Raw genomic sequence first — 21360 nt, 5'->3', positions numbered from 1 at the left:
AAGGCACTTGTTTACACACAGTTGACCCAGGTTTGATCCTTGGCACCACCTGAGCCCTGCTAGAAGTGACCCCTGAGCACAGAGTGAGGCATAAACCCTTAACATAGCTGGGTGTGTGCCCAACCCCTAAAATTTCCCTTATTAGAACAAAACAAGACATTTTTTCCTACCACAAGAACATTTCTTATTCATTTACTCAGTGCACTTTTATTGAGCCTATTCTATGTGCCCGGTGCCAGTTGAGCTGTGCAGGCATCCAGACATAATCACTCTGTGTAGTCACAAATACACAGGGGACTCACATTTGCACACTTGTACTATGCATTGTCTTCGAAATGTGTAGAACAATGATAAAACCTTATGCCTGTCATTGAACTAGTGTCAAGCAAAAGAGTTTGTGCAATCCTAAATCGAGGACAAATATGTGGTAAGAGGGGAAAAAACCACTAAGGAATATATTTCCCTTTTACAGTCCCCACCGTCCCGCTCTCCAGAACTTACTGCTCTTCACTTCTGTGTGACAGGCTTATGCACACACACACACACACACACACACACACACACACCATAGATACTTTGCTTGCAATATATATATATATTGCTTTGCTTATATATATAAGCTATATATATATATACATACATATATATCTATATATATATATATACATATGGGTCACACCTGGCTTTTGCACAGGGGTTACTTCTGGCTCATGCACTCAGGAATCACTCGTGGCGGTGCTCAGGGGACCGCCATATGGGATGCTGGAAATCGAACCCGGGTCAGTCACGTGCAGGAAAAACGCTCTACCCACTGTGCTATGGCTCCAGCCCTGCACTATATTGAAATGACTTATAAATTAATCATCACCTCCCCCACAATTTTACTTTTGAAACTTTAAAGCCCAAAATTTGGCAATGCTTAAGAAATCACAAGTTCCCTTCCTCCCATATAAGCTTCTGCAAAGCGCATGTGAGGTTGTGCTGCTGGTAAAACCACTGATTTCAGGAAGTCTATCAGTTTCTTTCCTCCATGAGCACCGAGTGTACCACTCTGCACAGCTGCAGAGAGCACGGAGAAGCTACGGGACAACACCAGAACTGCGGTGAGCCACTTCTATTCTTTCTAACACAGCCTTCCTGCACACTGGGGGATTCCTCTGTAGAAATATGGTTCGGTGGTAAATGGTATGAACAAAGAAAGTCTAAACAAAGGCAAAGTGTCCGGGGTACAGCCATTCTGGAAACCAAAATGCAGTGGTCTTAGACATTTGAACAGGAAACAGCCAATTCCAAGTGAGAAAGGGTGGGAAGGGAAGTCAAGAGGGTCCTGGTTTCCAGTCTGCTCATGCAGGAAAGAACAGGCTTCAGCCTCATATGGCCGGGAATTAATTTATGATGAGAGGCTTGATTCAATACTAATCGCTGTTTGGCTTCTTCAGGGTTTTAACTACACAAGTTAGCATTTTTATAATTATATTCCAGTGTTTAGATAGAGCAGGTCTTCAGTTTTTGTTATTGTCAACAGTTATCAAATTAAAAAGCAAACGTGGTCTGTTTTTTGGTTTTGGTTCTGCTTTATGGGACATACAACGCTGTGCTCTGGGGTTATTCCCGGCTCTGCTCAGGGATCACTCCTAGTGGGACTCAGGAGACCACCTGCCATGCTGGGGATTGATTGAACCTCGTTGGCTGCATGCCAAGCAAGCAACTTCCCCCACGGCCTCAGATTTGATCTTTTTCAAAAGAATATTTTCTGGAAAATCCAATGATATCTCAAAGCAATTGAAAAGACTGATTGCAAGAGGACTCATCCAAAACTGACCAGGGATAATGCTCATAGAAGCATTTAGCTTTTGCATATGGGAACTCCGCATTTGAACCCCAGTACCGCATGGTCCCCTGAGTACCGTCAGGAGTGACCTCCAATCACTGCTAGTTGGGATGCAAATAACCAAGATTTATCATGTAAATTTTCCCCAGCTCATTTATTCCTGATTACAGTTCTTAGAGTGATTTTCTACCCCCATTTAACATACATTTTTCAGTTAATTTTTAACATTCATTTAGTACCCATTCTAGATCTTGAGAGTAAATTAAGTCCGCAGTAAAATTTTATGATGCATTACAAAATGACTGTACTGGCCAAGAATGGATTGGGCCAACTGAACCAATGACAATGACAAGCACAGACGTGTGAGCGAAGTTAGTGATTTCTATTTGATGGCTGCACGCCGCCATGAGAACCAGTCTAATTGAATTGCAAGACAGAATATATAATTAAATTAAACTTGGAAAAGAGACCCTCCTGCCTCTCACGTGCAGTTGGTGGAGGGCAAGGATCTGGCTGACGGCCAGCTTCCGAGCAGAGAGTCTTAATCTTGCCTTGATAGCAGGCTCATGTGAGGACCCTTCCAGCTGAGTCCCTGGCAATGGTTGTTTTTTGGGGGGTTTTATTTTTTTTCCATTTTGGGTCACACCTGGCAATGAACACGAGTTACTCCTAGCTCTGCACTCAGGAATTACTCCTGGCGGTGCTCAGGGGACCATATGGGATGCTGGGAATTGAACCCGGGTCGGCCGCTTGCAAGGCAAACACCCTACCTGCTGTGCTGTCGCTCTAGCCTCGGTCTCTGGCAATGAAATGAGAACAGGGTAAAGGAGGACATATGGAGCTTTCAAACTGGCATCTCCAGTGTGACGTTGAAGTGCAGAGTGGGTTCCCTGCCCTAAAGTAGCAACCAACTGGGAGCTTGGGACTCAGTTTGATTATAGAAGGCAGAAGCTTCCCTTGTCCGAGGCATTGGGGAAGCAGGAGAGCCACTGTGAGGTGCATCCTCCTCTCGAAGCCCCATTTCTCATGCCTTCATGCAATAATCCTAAAGTAACCATCCAGACCCAGAGCACATCTGGGACAAGCCAGTCTCCTGAGGCCCAGACCATAGAGCTGCAGGAGGAGCCTCACTGGTCTTGGACAACTGGTCTTGGAAACTCACTTGCCTGGGGCCGAAGTGATAGCACAGTGGGGGAGGGTGTTTGCCTTGCACGCGGCCAACCTGGGTTCAATCCTCGGCATCCCAGATGGTCCCCCAGCACTGCTAGGAGTGACCCCTGAACGCAGAGCCAGGAGTAACCCCTGAGACAGGAGTAACCCCTGTGACCCAAAAAAGGAAAAAAAAATGAAACTCACTTGGCCGTGATTCTTGGTGCCCTCTCCATGGCCTATGGAATGTGTCTTTTGAGTTCGACTGACCTATTGAACAGAGTTGAGCATTTGTTATTTTAATTTAATTTATTAATGTTATGTGATGGGCTGGAGCGATAGCACAGTGGGTAGGGTGTTTGCTTTGCACGGGCCCGACCGGCTGAGCCCAGTTCTATTCCTCCACCCCTCTCAAAGAGCCCGGCAGCTACCGAGAGTATCTCGCCCGCATGGCAAAGCCTGGCAAGCTACCTGTGACCTATTTGATGTGCCAAACACAGTAACAACAAGTCTCACAATGGAGATGTGACTGGGCCCGCTCAAGCAAATCGATGAACAACGGGAGGACAGTGCTACAGTGGTACAGATGTTAATTTAATTGGCGGGGGGGGGGGGGGACGTACACTCTGTAATGCTGAAGGATTACTCCTAGGTATGTGCTCAGCGATCACTCCTAATGAAGTTCAGGACACCATACACGGTGCCAAGAATCAAACCTGGGTTGGCTATCTGCAAAGCAGCCACCTTATCCACTGTGCTATCTCTCGTCCCCATGTGTTACTTCTTTTTTTTTTTTATTTTTGGGTCACACCCAGCGATGCTCAGGGGTTACTCCTGGCTCATGCACTCAGGAATCACTCCTGGCGGTGCTCGGGGGACCATATGGGATGCTGGGAATCGAACCTGTGTTGGCCATGTTGGCTGCGTGCAAGGCAAATGCCTTACCCGCTGTGCTATCGCTCCGGCCCCGTGTTACTTCTTAAACTATTATCCACCCCCCTAAAATGTATTGAAACGCATCCCCCATCTCTCTGAATGGGCACCAGCAAGCACAGGTTGTACTGACTTTACAGGTAGCTACAAAGGGCTGCTAGTTGGTATCTGTACCTAACATCAGTGCCCGGGCCTAGAGATAAGCCCAGAGCTGGGGTGCACGTGCTCTGCATGTTCAAAGATCCAAGTGTGACTCCTGGCACTGCGTGGTCCCCAGAGCAGTGCCACATCCTGGAAGAGAAGCATCAAACCATTCAGCCAGGTATCGCCATAAGGGTTCCTCCTGAGCACTGTTTGGGGACACTCCCTCCCCACACCAGTTGCTCTGTCCTCATCTGATGTTTGTAGACAGGCAGGAGGCCACTGGAATCCCCAGGTTGCAGGATACAGTGACCAGGTCTCTGCTTCTCAGGAAAACCACGTTACTGCCAATTCACCACCAACCCCAGTACATCAAGGCTCTGTCTCCGCTCTGCTACCCACCTTGTGAGTGATCTTTTGGGTAGCCAGCCTGTCTGAGTCGCAGATCTCAAGCCTGGAAAACTAGGGCTTATGGCAGCATCTAGCTCACTGGCTTGCTTGCTTTTTTTTTTCTTTTTGCATCACACCTGGTGATGCACAGGGGTGGACTACTCCTGGCTTTGCACTCATGAATTATCCCTGGCAGTGCTCTGGGGACCATAAGGGATGCTGGGAATCAAACCCGGTTCCACTGCATGCAAAGGAAACGCCCTACCTGTTGTACTATCGTTCCAGCCCCTCACTGGCTTTCGTGAGGAGTAAATAAGAAAATGACTGACTTGCTCCCAGACTCACACTGGGTTTGATCCCTGGCATCCCATATGGTCCCTGGAACACCACCAGGAATAATTCCTGAGTGGAGAATCAGGAGTAACTCCTGAACACTTTTGGGTGTGACCCCCCCAAAACCCAAAACACCCTGAAGTACTTAGCTTGTATATAATGGACCTCAGTTTGATCCTTGCCATCATATTGCCAGCAGTGATCCTTAAATACAGAGGCAGGAGTAAGCTTTAGGTACCTGTGGCCCAATATCAAACAAAGAAACGAACAACAGCAAAACACTCAACTCTGGTGCAATCTTACATCATCAAGGTCAAACAATTAAGACAATCGGTTTGGGGGGTTACTCACGGTTTCTAAGCAATAGGTTCGCTTGACACTTTCGTGTCAGGGGACAGGACCTATTGTGAAAAAGGGGTATAGTTGGGGCTGTGGGCAGTGTGGGGCTAATCACACAAATGTGTTGGAAATGTTAGAACAGGGCCAGGAAGGAGGTGTCTTGCAAAACCTCTTTTTGCAGCTGAGGGAAGGAGTTTCAGGCCACTGAAGCTATTGATTCCATAAAGGTGCTGAGCTTAGAAGCCCTCCAACACCCTGGACTAATTGGAAAAACCTGCAGGACTGATGTGCTAGACTGGACGGGCCACTTGCATTGCATGTCCAGTCTGCCCTGCCCTCAGCCCGTACCCCATGGGCTGGGTCCTGGGGTGGCCCAGGGCTCTCTGGGCCTCACGTTGTCCTTAGCGAAGGCAGACTTTTCTGAGCCAGTCTTCAAACTGCACAGGTCTTAGTTTTTTCATGATCCATGTCTTTTTTAAATGAACACATGCTGAGTTCTTCCGGTGGCAAATAAAGATGGCCGTGAATCAGCCATGCACACCAGGCATTGCCTGCATTGATCTTAGGGTGGTGCAGAGAACTGATTCTGGCAGCTAGAACTGTTCTCCACATGGGCTACCCCCGAGGCCCTCTTACTTCCTGTTCTCTGTTCTTACTCTGGGTCTCCTAGGGCTGTGGTTCCTTAATGCCACAAGTCTGGGGACTCAAAACAACAGAAAGCAGTTTCCTCACAACTCTGGAGACAGACGCCTGAAATCAAGGTGATGTTCCCAGGCTGATCACCTCTGGGGGCTCCAAAGGAAAAATCTGTCCGCCTGCCTTTCTCTGAGCTTCTGGTGTCACTGGCACATCTAGACATTCCTTGGTTGGCATAGCATCCTGTCAATCTCCAAAGTGTTGACTTTGCACGGCCTTTGTTCCTTTGCGTTTCTGTCCAAACATCTGCTTCTACTAAGGCTCCGAGTCACTGCAGTGAAACCTGCCCGAATTTCATAGAACGTTATTTTAACTTGATTCTTGCTGCAAAGACCCTATTTCCAGAGGAGGTCACAGTCCACAGACAAAGCTTAGAAATGTCACATTTGGGGGCTGGAGCAATAGCACAGAGGGTAGGGTGTTTGCCTTGCACGTGGCCGACCCAGGTTCGATTCCCAGCATCCCATATGGTCCCCTGAGTACCGCCAGGAGTAACTCCTGAGTGCAGAGCCAGGAGTTACCCCTGTGCATAGCCGGGTGTGACACAAAAAAAAAACAAAAAAAAAGAAAGAAATTCCACATTTGTGGGGCAGAGGGGATTGGGGGCCTCCCAAGAGGTAATCATGGGTCCTGACCAACTGGTCAGTGGTTCAATGTGAGGGTCCAAGGATGTAGTACTGCTTGATGGCCCTGCAATGACATGGATCACCTGGTCCACCAAGGTAAGTCCTGTAGGGAGGCCTATAGTGCTGTACCCAACTATGCTCAGAAAATCATGAGGTTCAAGGGACAGGACTCGGGTTGGGCACATGTGAATCATGTGCTTTAACATGGCACTGTCTCTCCAGCCCCTTCATCATGTCTTTTTCAAGTTGAATCACCATGAGATATACAGTTACTAAGTTGTTGGAGATTGGGTTTCAGTCATACAATGTTCCAACACCCATCCCGTCATCATGGTACATTTCCCACCATCAATGTCCCCAGTTTCCTCCTCCCCCCGTCCAAGCTGGCCTCTATGACAGACACTCATTTTCCTCTTCCTTTTCCTCTTCCCCTCCTCCTTCTCCTACCTCCTCCCTCCTCCTCCTCCTCCACCACCTGTTCCCCCTCTCTTCTTTTAGGTACTGTGGTTTGCAATACAGGTACTGAAAGGTTATCTTGTATATCACTTTACCTCCTTTCAGCAACTCAGTTCCTGTCCAGAGTGATCATTTCTAACTATCATTGTCATAATGGTCCCTTCTCTCATTCTAATTGTCCCCCTCCCCTGCACACTGCTTATGGCAAGCTTCCAACTGTGGAGCAGTCTTCCTGGCCCTCGTTTCTACTGTCTTTGGGTATGTTTTTCATAGTATGGTTTTTTCCTTAATATCTCACAAATGAGTGAAATCATTCTATGTCTGCCCCTATCCTTCCTACTCACTTGACTCAGCATGATACTCTCCATGTCCATCCATGTACAAACAAATTTCATGACTTCATTTTTCCTAATGGCTGCATAGTATTCTATTGTGTAGATGTACCATAGTCCCTTTATCCACTCATCTGTCCTTGAGCACTTGGGTTGTTTCCATACTATGTCAAGCAACATATCTTTTGGGGACACACAATATGACTGCTTACAAACTCCCTTTCTTGATCCTGTATTCTGCCACTTCTACTCAGTCCTAGTCCTTTACTTCATTGTCATCATTCTCGAGCTAATACTTAACTTCCAAAGTCTGCTACTTAGCTTGCCTGTGGTGTCCTCATTTAAACCCCATTATACTCAGCAGCACTGGGCTGACTTCTCTTTAGACACAGAAGTCCCAGGGGCCCTTGTTATCTTAAGCAGAAATTTGCATTTCTTTTTAAAACAGGAAAATAAGTAGAAACCAACCTGAATTTTATGTCTTTGTATACCAATGTCACAAAACCACAGTTTTACTTTTTTATGGAGCAAGGAAGAGATTCACAAAAGTCAAGATGTCTTTAACCCAGGGAGATTCAAAAATTGACCCCTGTTGACCCCACATTTTATTTTCTGACTCAGTGGATATACCAAGCAAAATTCAGGAATTGCTAAGACACCCCCAACAAATGGGATCTAAGTATTAATTCACAACTACATTATCTGAAGTCTGTAGGCCAGAACTATGTCACAGTTCAGAATTCATATTTTAGTCAGATGATATGGTCACCATAGGATTCTTTTGTTTTGTTTCGGCTTGGGTTTGCAGGCTACACCTAGCAGTGCTCAGGCCTTACTCCTGGTTCTGTGCTCAGGGATCACTCCTGGCAGGACTCAGGGAACCTGATGGGGTACTAGGACTCAAACTCAGGTCAGTAACATGAATGACAAGCACCTTATCCCCTGTACTATCTCTCTGGCCCATAAATACAGGATTCTTACAATATACCTTCAATGGGTCCAAGTTGTGAACATGGCTATTTTTATTGAATATTTTTATTTTATTCATTTATTTATTTTTAATTTTTATTAGTGAGACACCATCCTGTTCATGGATCGGGAGAATTAACATTGTCTAAATGGCAATACTTCCCAAAGCACTGTACATATTTTTTTTTATTTTTACAGCAAACACTTCTGCTGAGCATGGCAATAAAATATGAGAGTAGTTGGAGGTTATTTCAGATCAAGTTTTGCTGTCAAATAAAGTAATAAACAAAACCAACAGGGCACAGGGAGAGAGCGCAAAGGCTTGGAGCTCCTCTCTTTCATGGCCAGGTCCTCAAGTCAATGCCCAGCATTCCTTGGCCCCTGGAGCACCCCCAGATATAGCCTTGAAGCTCTCCAAGAGCCACTGCCAGGCCTGAGAGAGAACCACCTGGCCTTGTTGACTGAATATTGCCTAGTGTGGTCCGCAAATCCCCTGAGCATTTCTCAGAAGGCCCAAGGAAGGAACAAAAGAAAATAAAATCTGAAAGTGCTCAGACCTTTAAGGAGTTTAGAATTCCAGAGAGTTGCAGAGAGGAGACTGAGAATCTGTCTGAGAAAGAATTTACTTTCCAGAGGATCATCCACGTCTGCGGGGGTATAGCTCAGCATGCGAGCACTTGCCTCACATGATATAAAGCCTGGGTTGGATCCCCAACACCACAGAAAATACCCAACAACCTAAGCCACAAGACCTTCATTCGAGCAAACATTGCCTCTGATCTTTTTCAGTTTGGGCTTGTTTTCACCTCTCTTTCGAGCTGGGTAAGGTCCCTGAGTGACGGGGGCTAGCAACTCACCACTGAAGAGGGAAGCAGCAGGCACAGAAGGGAAGTTCCAGTTGTTCTCAGCGGATACGTCTCAGTCCAGGAAGTGGGGGTGAGTTAGTTCTGTTTGGGGTGTGGGCTGTGAAATCGTCAAAATCTTCCACACTGCAAAGCCCCGTGATGTGGTTTGCAGAGGGTGAAAATTTTAAGGAAGTGACGATGCCACAAAGCTCAGAAATCAAGGTAAATTGCCATTTGGTATAATCTTTTGAAAATTCTAAGAGGCCGAGTCCAGCCCATAGGCCCATGGTCCACTGCAGCAACAAATTCTGTTCTCGCGGTGAAGGAAGGAAGATTAGCAAGGCAAGGAATCAGGTGCTGGTATATCTTTCCTTGGGGATTCACACTACCCGCTGCCTTCTGTCTATTGAGATGCGGTCACACACATGCCTGATTGTGGTCCTCACACATTTTACTTGTGGTGCTCACTGGGGTCACACATCAGGCTACAGGGCTCATACAGGCCACTGTGCTCCCGGAGTCACAGCCCACATACATCTGGCCATAGTATGGCCAGAAAGCATTTGTGGCACCGGGAATCACAGACAGTAGAACTGCCAAGCACATCTAGGAAGCACAAGGGATGGAACTCGTGGCTTCTCGCTGTTAAGGCTAGTGTTTTAGCCATGTCACCTGGGAGAAAAACTTTTTTTTTCTTTTTGGGTCATACCCAGTGATGCTCAGGGGTTATTCTGGCTCTGCACTCAGGAATTACTCCTGGCAGTGCTCAGGAGACCATATGGGATGCTGGTAATCGAATCCGGGTCAGCCGGAATCCAGGTCAGCCACGTGCAAGGCAAACACCCTACCCACTGTGCTATTGCTTCAGCCCCAAGAAAAACTTTTTAAAAAAATTGGGGGGGGGGGACTGGAGCGATAGTATAGCAGGTAGGGCGTTTGCCTTGCACACGGCCGACCCAGGTTCGATCCCCAGCATCCCATATGGTCCCACAAGCAGTGCCAGGAGTAATTCCTGAGTGCATGAGCCAGGAGTAACTCCTAAGCATTGCTAGGTGTGACCCCAAAAAAAAGCAAAAAAAAAATTTTGGTTCACTTTTGGGACACATCCAGTGGTGCTCTGGTGCTCAGGGCTTACTCCTGGCTCTGTGCTTAGGGCTCATGGTCCACATGGGGTACTCAGGATTGAACTCAGGTTGGCCACATGCAAGGTAAAAGTCATCCTTGTTGAGCTATTGATCCAGCCTCCAAGTTTTTTTATTGTTCAGCGTTTCTCTTCTGGACCACACCCAGAAGTGCTCACGGCTTAATCCTGGCACTGTGCTCAGGGATGACTCCTGGCGCTGTGCACAGGGATAACCCTGGTGGTGCTTGGGGAGCATCAGAGATAGAATGCAGGTCTGCAACGTATAAGGCAAACACTTTACCTGCTGTTATTATTGCTCCGGACCTGCGGGAACCTTTGGGAATACTTCATCCTGAAGTATTCATCCGGTAGACTCTCCTAGGGTGCCTTTAGGCTTGACTCTCACATGCTCAATGTCACACCAGTGCTCTCTGTGAGTGCTCCTCCCACCCACGCTGGTGTCGTCCAGGGTGCTGGAGTGGGACAGCCCTCAACATGCAGGGGGCAGTCCCCAGCACCAGCTAGGAGGCAGAGGATAAGGTGGCACTCCACACACCGACTCTCCTTTGGACGCCGTAGTCTGTCTTTGCCAGGTCACCCTCGACCTGCTTGTGTCTGGTGGAGGTGTGGGACAAGAGAGGTCCGTCTGCTGCAAGTCAGCACGAACACACACTCACACAAATGGACCTACACTCTCACAGACATGTGCCACATACACACACATATGCTCACACACAAGTACACGCTCATGCATATGGTCACATATATGCTCACACACGCTCGTCCACATGCTCACACTCACTCCTACACTCGGCATTCTGCAGACCAATATCACTGCTGCCAGTCATTCCTGCACCCTTGTGGACACCTCTCCCTTCTGCTCTGCCACCGGTGCTCCCTGTCCTCAGGTCTGGGGTACATCCTGTCTCATTGGAGCCCCCAAAGTTTAGGGAGAAATAATCCTTTAGCATCCCACCAGCAAGCCCTCTGCTGCCAGGCCCAACCAACAGAAGGGTATGTCACTCTCTGGATGTCCTTTGGTTCTTCCTCCTGGCACTTCCTCTTTGCTTGGAGAATCACTGCTTTGGGTCCGCACTCCAGTATTCACTGCTGGGGTTCACCACGTGGTTGGTGCAGGGGGCGTTTTTCTCCTTCGTTGTTTCTGGTGCACAGGCAGTGGTCTGGCGGTTGGGCCCTGCTCAGTAAATGCTCCACGGTCACTTCTCACTTCTGCTTCCCTTTCACCTTCTGTCCCAGCCTAAGTTTGGGACCTTTTGGGGCTATGGTGCCAAGAGGAAGTACTGGAGAAGCGCCTGACCCCTAGAGCCTGTGCCCGGGGTACATGAAAAGCCTGCATGTCCCTTTTGGGAAGGCTAAGAACTGTGAGGGGTCTCCCCTCAACTTCTCGAGTCTGCCCTGAATGGCCATCCCTACGCCTACCCCCGCCCCTACTTCTCTCCTAACAGAGATTCGGGGACTGATCAAGTCTTGGTCTTTCCCAGGGACTCTCTCAATAAGGTGAAACTGGGAACCTCAAATTCCTTCATGACACCCCCTCCAAACAGTCCTGTCATGTCCCGACCTTTCCTTCAAGAAGTTTAAGACTCTTGCCTTGTTTCTGTCCAGAAAACTCAGTACATTTCAGGGGCTAGAGCGATAGCACAGTGGGTAGGGCGTTTGCCTTGCATGCGGCCGACCCTGGTTCAATTCCCAGCATCGCATATGGTACCCCGATCACCACCAGGAGTAATTCCTGAGTGCAGAGCCAGGAATAACCTCTGTGCATTGTCGGGTGTGACCCGAAAAAAAAAAGAAAACAACCACAGTACATTTCACCATGTTCCACCACCTGCATCCTCTGGCAGCCTTTCTCCACTTTGCTCGGCGTTGCCTGGAGCTTAGCTTGGAATGCAAAGGGCCAGTACTGAGACCTGAGAGGCCACACAGGAGTCCTTGCCCTGAGGACCCGCCCCAGGCACTCCCTGTCAGCACTGCTGCTTACCGTGCTCAGGGAAGTCTGGAATCCAGCCTCACCCTGCCGACTGTTCTTCAGGAGCCTTTTAAGAAATGAATTTGTTGGGGCTGGAGCAATAGCACAGCGGGCTGGGCATTTGTCTTGCACGCAGCCAACCCAGGTTCGATTTCCAGCATACCATAGGGTCCCCCAAGCACCTCCAGTAGTGATTCCTGAGTGCAAAAGCCAGGAGTAACCCCTGTGTGACCCAAAAATGCCAAAAAGAAATTTGTCTTATACCTTTGAGTGAAAAAAATTTGAGGATAAGCATTTCAGGTTTTTTTTTTTGAGGAAACTGACAAGCAGTCAATTTCAGTCGGCAACCAGGTGTTCAAGTCATGCCAGATGTCTGGCGTGCCAGGACCACAGTGGCACTTTATCCATGATGTCTTCCTCGTCCCAACCTAGGCTAATCATGACCAAAATATCAGATGAGTGCCAACTTGACATACTCTACATAAGCATCCCTCTTCCCATCCGTCTTTATCCCCATAACCCTTTCCATTGCCCAGCGCCATCTCCACATGGGCAACGTAGTGTCCAAATGGGCATCTCAAACAGATTTCACATCATCTCCAAATGAAATGAAATCTCCAAATAGTCAGGTATTTGTATCTTTTGATCCCTGCTGGATGGCCTACATGGAAACAGTTCCTGAGCTCACAAAGTACTCTCTGAAGGCATAACTGCACAGAGAGCGTCCTGTTTCTATGTAATGGTAGGTAGCATCAAAGGAATGAACACACCATCGTTCATATAAACCAGACCTCTCTTCAGAGGCAATTCCATCACTCACAGCCTTTCATGGCTCACAGCCCTGCACGAGTCACCCCGGTATTTGTTGCTTACGTGAGGATCTATCCCTAAGGTCTATTCCTGGAAATGAAGTTGCTGGGTTTATGGATAGGTTTCCATTTATATAGGTATTACACATTGTTTTCTGTCGTTGAGGCTGTGTGAGCTTAAATGCCTACCAACAAAGTGTGAGCAGCAGAATTAGTGAAAATGGTACATCAGTATATTATTTTTTACTATGCTGAGTAATTTTTTTTTTGCTTACACCCAGCGATGTTCAGGGGTTACTCCTGGCTCTGCACTTGGGAATTACTCCTGGTGGTGCTTGGGGAACCATATGTGATGCCAGGGATCAAAACTGGGTCGGTCATATGCAAGGCAAACACCCTCCCCACTGTATTATCTCCCTGGCCCCCGTTGTTGAGTATCTTTATTACATCTAAAATCTGTTCCCTTTTCATGTGAACTACCTTGTTAATATATTTTGGGTATTTTCTGTTGTGTTACATTTCTTCTCGTTTATGCATAAAAACATTTTTAGATGTCAAATATATTACTCCCCTACCTGTGAGGTGAACTTCAAGTATTTTTCCTAAGTTATGGCTATAAAAGAAAACTCAAAAAAAGAATAAGCATAAGCAGGGTACTATAAGATACTAGCATCCACTGTAGCACTGTAGCACTGTCCTCCCGTTGTTCATCGATTTGCTGGAGCAGGCCCAGTAATGTCTCCATTGTGAGACTTGTTGTTACTGTGTCTGGCATATCGAATACGTCACGGGGAGCTTCCCAGGCTTTGCCATGGGGGCGAGATACTCTCGGTAGCTTGCCGGGCTCTCCAAGAGGGGTGGAGGAATTGAACCCGGCTCGGCCGGGTAGGCGGCTTGCAAGGCAAACACCCTACTGCTGTGCTATCGCTCTAGCATCCACAAGTACTATAATTGTTCAAGACCAGCTCATGGATGGTGAATAAATAGCAGAACAGAGTTTAGAAAAAGATGTGAATACACGAGTACATCAGTAGATAATATAGTCACATTTCCTGTCAAGAAAAACCCTTCAGTTAATAATGTGGGGGGAACTGGATCTCAATTTAGAAATTGTGCCATTTTATGCCAAAACAATTCCAGTGGGTAAAATATTTCAGATAAATAAAATGAAATCACAGTGGCTGGAGAGACAGTGCAGGGAGATAGTGCAGAAGGTACCCTAGCATTCCATATAATCCCAGAGCACTGCCAGGAGTGATCCCTGAGTGCAGAGCCAGGAGGAAGCCCTGAGCACTGCTGGGTATGGCCCGAAAGCCAAAACTAAATAAATAAATGAATAAAATAGCAAAGCTATTAGAAAAAAATATAAGAAAATTACTGTTGAACCAGAGTGGTAGTACAACAGGGAGGGCATTTGCCTTGTATGCGGCCGACCCGGGTTCAATTCCCGGCATTGCATGTGATCTCCCAAGCACCGCCAGGAGTGATTCCTGATTGCAGAATCAGGAGCAACCCCTGAGTATCGCCAGATATGACCAAAAAAAAAAGCCTCCAAAAAGAAAATTATTGTTGAAACTGTATGAAAGATCACTTATGGTTACGTTGAGTATTCTCACTCAGAGCCCTGAATGCTCTGGCCAAGTCTTTTATCTCTCACTGAGAACTCTCTTCTGGAAGTTCTGCTCCATTTTCATATCCTATGGCTGTTTCAGATGAGCAAAAATGATGGATTCTCCAAATAATCAACATCTACATAAAAACTTACATAGTAAGTGTAGGAGAATAAGTCTTAGTTCCCCAACTCTTAATTATAGAGGAATTTAAACAGAAAAATTATTAACTATAGACGAATTTGAACAGAAAACACACAGACTCGTTTGAACTCACAATAAGGAGTTAAGGGTTAGTGAAACGTGCACTTTAATAAATGTTAGTCTCCATGTCCTGTGCAGTAAGAGTTTAAGTGTTCCTAACACAATTGTTGATCAATCCGATCACATTAATCTGTTTATTTCATTGTCAGTAGGAACGTTTCATATATATAAACCCAAAATGAATATATCTTTATACCAAAAGAAATATATGTAGCCCTCTTCTAAAAGGGTTATAGAGAGGCACTCTAATAAATGCTACAGATTACTGATATCAATATAAAAATCATGCCTTTCTTATGTAAGTTAGAATATTAGCAAAAGAATAGCTATTAACTCAATGATCATATGATAAGGGACTTGTGAGTACTAGCCTATGTGCAAAATAAAATGTGACCACACCCCACATTTGAAGCACCAATTATGAGATTGCAAAGTGAGATCGTGTGGTCCAATGAGCAGTGATTAAAAACTTGCTATGGTAAGGGGCTGTAGTAATAGTTCAGCAGGTAGGGCATTGGCCTTGCACGCAGCCGACCCAGGTTCAATTCTGGACATTCCATATTGTCCCCCAAGCACTATTAGGAGTAATTCATGAGTGCAGAGTCAGGAGTAAGCCCTGAGCATTGCCAGGTATGCCCCAAACATCAAAAAATAATAATAATAAATTTTTAAAAGATCAGCACATGTTATTTAAAAAGACTGACTTGTGTCCCTGGGCTGGAGCGATAGCACAGCGGTAGGGCATCTGCCTTGCAAGAGGCCAACATGGCCGACCAAGTTCGATTCCTCCGCCCCTCTCAGAGAGCCCAGCAAGCTACTGAGAGTATCTCGCCCTCACGGCAAAGACTGGCAAGCTACCCGTGATGTATTCGATATGCCAAACACAATAATAATTATCACAATGGAGACATTACTGAGCCCGCTCGAGCAAATCGATGAACAACGGGAGGACAGTGACAGTGACAGTGACTTGTGTCCCAGCTCAGCAACGTATCAGCGTTTAGTAAGACCCGGCATTGGTTTCTTCACTAACAAATAAGGACAGTAAGAGTCTGTCTCTCCGTGTTGTGCCTAGCACTCACTTGGGTAAGAATATGATTCTGTTTGGCACAATACCTGACACTTTTTTATTGTTATAAATACAAGGTGTGCACTTTCTTGGCAAGTAGAGAGATGAGAGACATTCACAGAGACATGGGACAATGGCAGGAAATGCCTATAAGAAATATGGTTGTATAAAGAGGGGACAGATGGCCATGCTTGGAAATGCTGGATGATGACAGAACAGAAGCTAGATGGATTTTTAAAAATTGAATCACTGTGAGATAGAATTAACAAAGCTTTCATGATTGGGTTTTAGTCATACAATGATCGAACACCCATCCCTCCACCAGTATACATTTTCCACCACTAATGTCCACCATGCCCCTCCCACCACTTCTACCCCACTCCACCCCCTGCCTCTGTGGCAGGTACCTTTCTTCTTACTCTCTCTCTACTTTGGGGCATTATGGTTTGCAATACAGACACTGAGAGGCCATCATGCCTAGTCCTTTATCTACTTTCAGCACACATCTCCCATCCCGAGAAATCCCTCCAACTATCATTGACTTAGTGATCCCTTCTCTTTCCCAGATGCCTTCTCCCCCAGCTCTTGAGGCAGGCTTCCAACTGTGGAGCAATCCTCCCGGCCCTTGTCTCTACTGTCCTTGAGTTTTAGTCTCATACTATGTTATTTTATATTCCACAAATAAGTGCAGTCATTAGAGGGACAGACACAGAAGTGAGATCTTAGCTCTCCTTGGGACTGGCCCCAGTTTCAAGGAGAACTGAGCTAGCAGGATAAAGTCCTAGATACATCACTGGCTGGGTTGGGGACTGGTATGAATCATAGGGGTGCTCCAGCACCCTTTCCTCAGGATTTCTCGTCAGAATCTCAGAGAGCCTTTTATTTAAAGCCAAATAAGCTAAGAATGTAAAACTTGTTCCTGACGGAATTTGAAGCCCTGTGAAGAGAACTCACACTGCAAGCCACCTACCCAAGCAGCCAGGCCCTGCCCTGGTCCTGACAAAGGAACCCCGCCCTTAACACTGGCCCTCCACTTCTGCTTCTCTTTAGGTAAACATGGCCCTGCAACCTTTGCTTCGGACCTGCCTTTTCCTGCCCATCTTCACTTCCTGTGAGTTCATCATTGAACCAGTTCTTTTGCGAAGCTATCCTTGCGATGAGATCATGCTTAACAACTCTATTATAGCTGAATGCAACAGTCGTCGGCTAAAAGAAGTTCCCCAAAGACTGAGTCATAATGTGACCGAACTGGACCTGTCTGAGAATTTCATCACCCACATAACGAATACCTCATTTAAAGGGTTGCTGAACCTAACGAAGCTCAATCTAAACCACAACATCAAACTCCAGAGCCAGAGCGAGAACCCCAGGATGAACAGGAAGGGCATGAATATCACAGATGGCGCGTTCCTCCATCTACAAAAGCTCCAGGAACTATGGCTGGAAGACAACCAACTCCAGCACATCCCTGCATCCTTGCCAGGTTCTTTGAGGCGCCTGCGACTCACACAGAACAATATTATTTCACTGACAGAAAATGACACTTCAGGACTCGAGAAACTGAAAGTTCTTTTTCTGGACTGGAACTGCTATTTCGGCAATGTTTGTAATAAAACAATGAACATCAAAAACAAGACATTTGAAAACCTTAAAACGCTGACTCTGCTCTCATTGTCTTTCAACAACCTTTACCACGTGCCCCCGAAACTGCCCAGCACACTCAGAGAACTTTATCTCAGTAACACCAAGATCCAGAAGATTGGTCAAGAAGACTTCATGAAGCTGAGGAATTTGAGAGTCCTGGATCTAAGTGGGAACTGTCCGAGGTGCTTCAATGCCCCATTTCCTTGTACACCATGTCCCCAAGGCGCATCCATTCAAATACATCCTTTGGCTTTTCAAACCCTGAACCAACTTCGCTACCTAAACCTTTCCAGCACATCCCTCCGCAACATTCCTGCTACCTGGTTTGAAAATATGACTCATCTAAAGTTACTCCATCTAGAATTCAACTATTTGTTGCCAGAGATTGCCTCGGGCGATTTTTTCACAAAATTGTCTAACTTAGAAATACTTGATTTATCTTATAACTATATTAAGAAAGAATATCCAACATATGTTAATATTTCCCGAAACTTCTCTTATCTGACAGCCCTCCGGATACTGCATTTCCGAGGTTATGTCTTCCAGGAGCTCAGAAAGGAGGATTTCCAGCCTGTGATGAGTCTTCCAAATTTAACGACTATCAACTTGGGTGTTAACTTTATCAAGCAAATTGATTTTACTATTTTCCAAAATCTCTCCAACCTGAGCATCATTTATTTGTCAGAAAATAGAATATCGCCTTTGGTGAGTAACACCAGGGAGAACTCTTTCCAAAGTCACATCCGAAAGCCACGCTTCACAAATATTGAATTTGACCCTCATTCCAATTTTTATCATAACACTAACCCTTTAGTAAAGCCACAGTGCTCATATTATGGGAAAGTCTTAGATTTGAGCTTAAACAGTATTTTCTTTATTGGGGAAAAGCAATTCGAAGCTTTCAGTGACATTGCCTGCTTAAATCTATCTTCAAATGGCAACGGTCAAGTGCTCCATGGGACCGAATTTAAAGCTGTGCGTCACATCAAGTATTTAGATCTGACAAACAATTGGCTAGACTTTGCCGATGATTATGCACTCAGTGAACTGACCGAGTTAGAAGTCCTAGATCTCAGTTACAACGCACACTATTTCCGGATTGCAGGAGTGACACACCGTCTAGGTTTCATCCAAAATCTAACACAGCTAAAAGTTTTAAACTTGAGCCACAACAGCATTTACACACTGACAGAGTACCATCTGAACAGCACATCCCTGGAAGAATTAGTGTTCAGTGGCAACCGCCTGGATCTTTTGTGGAATGCTGATGACAGCAGGTACAGGCAACTTTTCCAGCATCTGAAAAATCTGACAAGGCTGGATTTATCCCTTAATAACCTCCAGCATATCCCGGATGAAGTGTTCCATAACTTGCCCCCTCGTCTCACCCAACTTTATCTAAATGACAACAGATTACATTTCTTTAACTGTACAGTACTCCAGCACTTTCCCGATCTCCAGGTGCTTGACTTAAGTAGAAACAAGCTCTCCTTTTTAAACGGGAGCCTGTCTGAATCCACATCTTCTCTTAAGACACTGTTACTGAGACAAAACAGAATTTCCCAACTGCCCTCCAGTTTTCTGGCCGAAGCCAAGAGTCTGACACACCTTGATTTAAGTCACAACTTGATAAAGATGATCAATAAATCCACACTCCAAACTAAGGACGGTGCCAAGTTAAAGATTTTGGATCTTGGTGGAAACCCTTTCGACTGTACCTGTGACATTGGAGATTTTCGGATGTGGATCGAAGAAAATAAGAAAGTCAGAATTCCAAGATTGGTAGATGTCATCTGTGCCAGTCCTGGAGATCAAAGTGGACAGAGCATTATGAGTCTTGAGCTAACAACCTGTGTTTCGGATACCATTGCAGCCACACTGTGTCTCTTCACATCCTTTATCACCATCGCCGTGATACTGGCTGCCCTGGCTCACCACTGGTTTTGCTGGGATGTCTGGTTTGTCTACCACATGTGTTTGGCTAAGGTGAAAGGCTATCGGTCTCTTTCTACATCCCAAACTTTCTATGATGCTTATGTTTCCTATGACACCAAAGATGCTTCCGTGACTGACTGGGTGATCAACGAACTGCGCTTTCACCTTGAAGAGAGCGAAGAAAAAAGTGTGCTCCTGTGTTTGGAGGAGAGGGATTGGGACCCAGGATTGGCCATCATCGATAACGTCATGCAGAGCATTAACCAGAGCAAGAAAACAATATTTGTTTTAACCAAAAAATATGCTAGAAACTGGAACTTTAAAACAGCGTTCTACTTGGCCTTGCAGAGACTCATGGATGAGAACATGGACGTGATTATTTTTATCTTGCTGGAGCCTGTACTGCAGCATTCTCAGTATCTGAGGCTACGGCAGCGGATCTGCAAAAGCTCCATCCTCCAGTGGCCTGACAACCCCAAGGCAGAAGGCCTGTTTTGGCAAAGTCTGAAAAACGTGGTCTTAACAGAAAATGATTCCCGGTACAACAATTTGTATGTGGATTCCATTAAGCAATATTAACTGACATTTTCACAGTTCACCCGCATAATAAAATGCAAAGCAATTATCCATTTGTCTCAGTTCTCTATTGCTGGGTAGCAAATGACCCCCAGATTGAGTGGCTTACATCTGATGCCCTTTTGTTATCGCTCTGGCACTGTGAGTCAGGAATCCAGGCCTAGCCTCAATGCCCTCTGTTCACACTCCCTCAGAGACCCTTCACAGGCATCTCCTGGAAATAGGATCCTATTCATAGTTCCCACTCATGTGGTACCTGTCTGAGCTGCTGGTCAAAGACCATCTTCATATCAGTCAGATGGAATTCTCCCACACCATAGTTGGCTTCCTCCTCCAAGCCCCCATAAGAGCAATGGCTGGCAAGATGGAAGTCACTATATTGTATGACCCAATCAAGGAGGTGGGATGGAGCGATAGCACAGCGGGTAGGGCGTTTGCCTTGCACGCAGCCAACATGGCCAACCCGAGTTCGATTCCTCCGCCCCTCTCGGAGAGCCCGGCAAGCTACCAAGAGTATCTCGCCTGCACAGCAGAGCCTGGCAAGCTCCCCGTGACGTATTCGATATGCCAAACACAGTAACAACAAAGTCTCCAATGGAGACGTTACTGGGCCCGCTCGAGCAAATTGATGATCAACGGGAGGGCCTTTACCTTTACCTTTACCTTAATCAAGGAGGTGATAACCCACCCATCATTCTATTGGTTGGAAATCAGTCACAGATCTCCTCAGCTCAGGGAGACTTATCTATGACTGAGCAGGGTATCAGATGTGCTCTGCTGGTCATCATGGTTTTAGACTGGGGAAAAGCAGGCAGGGGTTATTGTGGACCATCTTAGCAGTTAGCTTCCTACATCTTTTGCAGCTGTAACTTAAAGTCTTGACGTGACACTGCTGTTTAGCTTTATCATGTCTCCTTGGAACACAACACGGTTACATCAAGTTGTGTCGACATTAATCTTTCCTTTATAATTACTTTGGCCAAGATAAGCCATAACATTTGTTTTCTAAGTCTTTGATGCTTTATTTCTAGGGCTAAGATGGATACGTTTCCAAGTGTTTTTGTTTTTTTACTTCTCTTTTAAGTATGCAGCTAAATTAGAAACACTGGGATTATCTGTCAATTGTCATGGCTGAAAATCTTTAACGGATGATATAAAATGTTTCACTTCCGGTCAGAGAGATAATACAGAAGGCAGGGCACTTGCTTTACATGCTGCTAACTGGAGTTCGATCCCCAGCACCACCAGGCGTAATCCCTGAGCACAGAGCCAATAGTAATCCCTGAACATTGCCAGGTAT

General features: G+C 46.1%; 1 protein-coding gene across 1 annotated transcript; it reads left to right on the top strand.

The window, feature by feature from the left end:
- Positions 1-1050: 1050 nt before the first annotated feature.
- TLR8 (toll like receptor 8) lies at positions 1051-20440 on the top strand. Its single transcript, XM_056131253.1, has 2 exons — positions 1051-1103; positions 16956-20440. Exon 2 carries the CDS (start codon positions 16962-16964, stop codon positions 20061-20063), a length of 3102 nt encoding a protein of 1033 aa, XP_055987228.1. The 5' UTR covers positions 1051-1103; positions 16956-16961; the 3' UTR covers positions 20064-20440.
- Positions 20441-21360: the final 920 nt, after the last annotated feature.

This window comes from Sorex fumeus, unplaced genomic scaffold (genome assembly GCF_029834395.1).
Source record: "Sorex fumeus unplaced genomic scaffold, SorFum_2.1 ptg000086l, whole genome shotgun sequence".
Taxonomy (NCBI): Eukaryota; Metazoa; Chordata; class Mammalia; order Eulipotyphla; family Soricidae; genus Sorex; species Sorex fumeus.
This window is presented reverse-complemented; position numbering and strand designations above follow the sequence as displayed.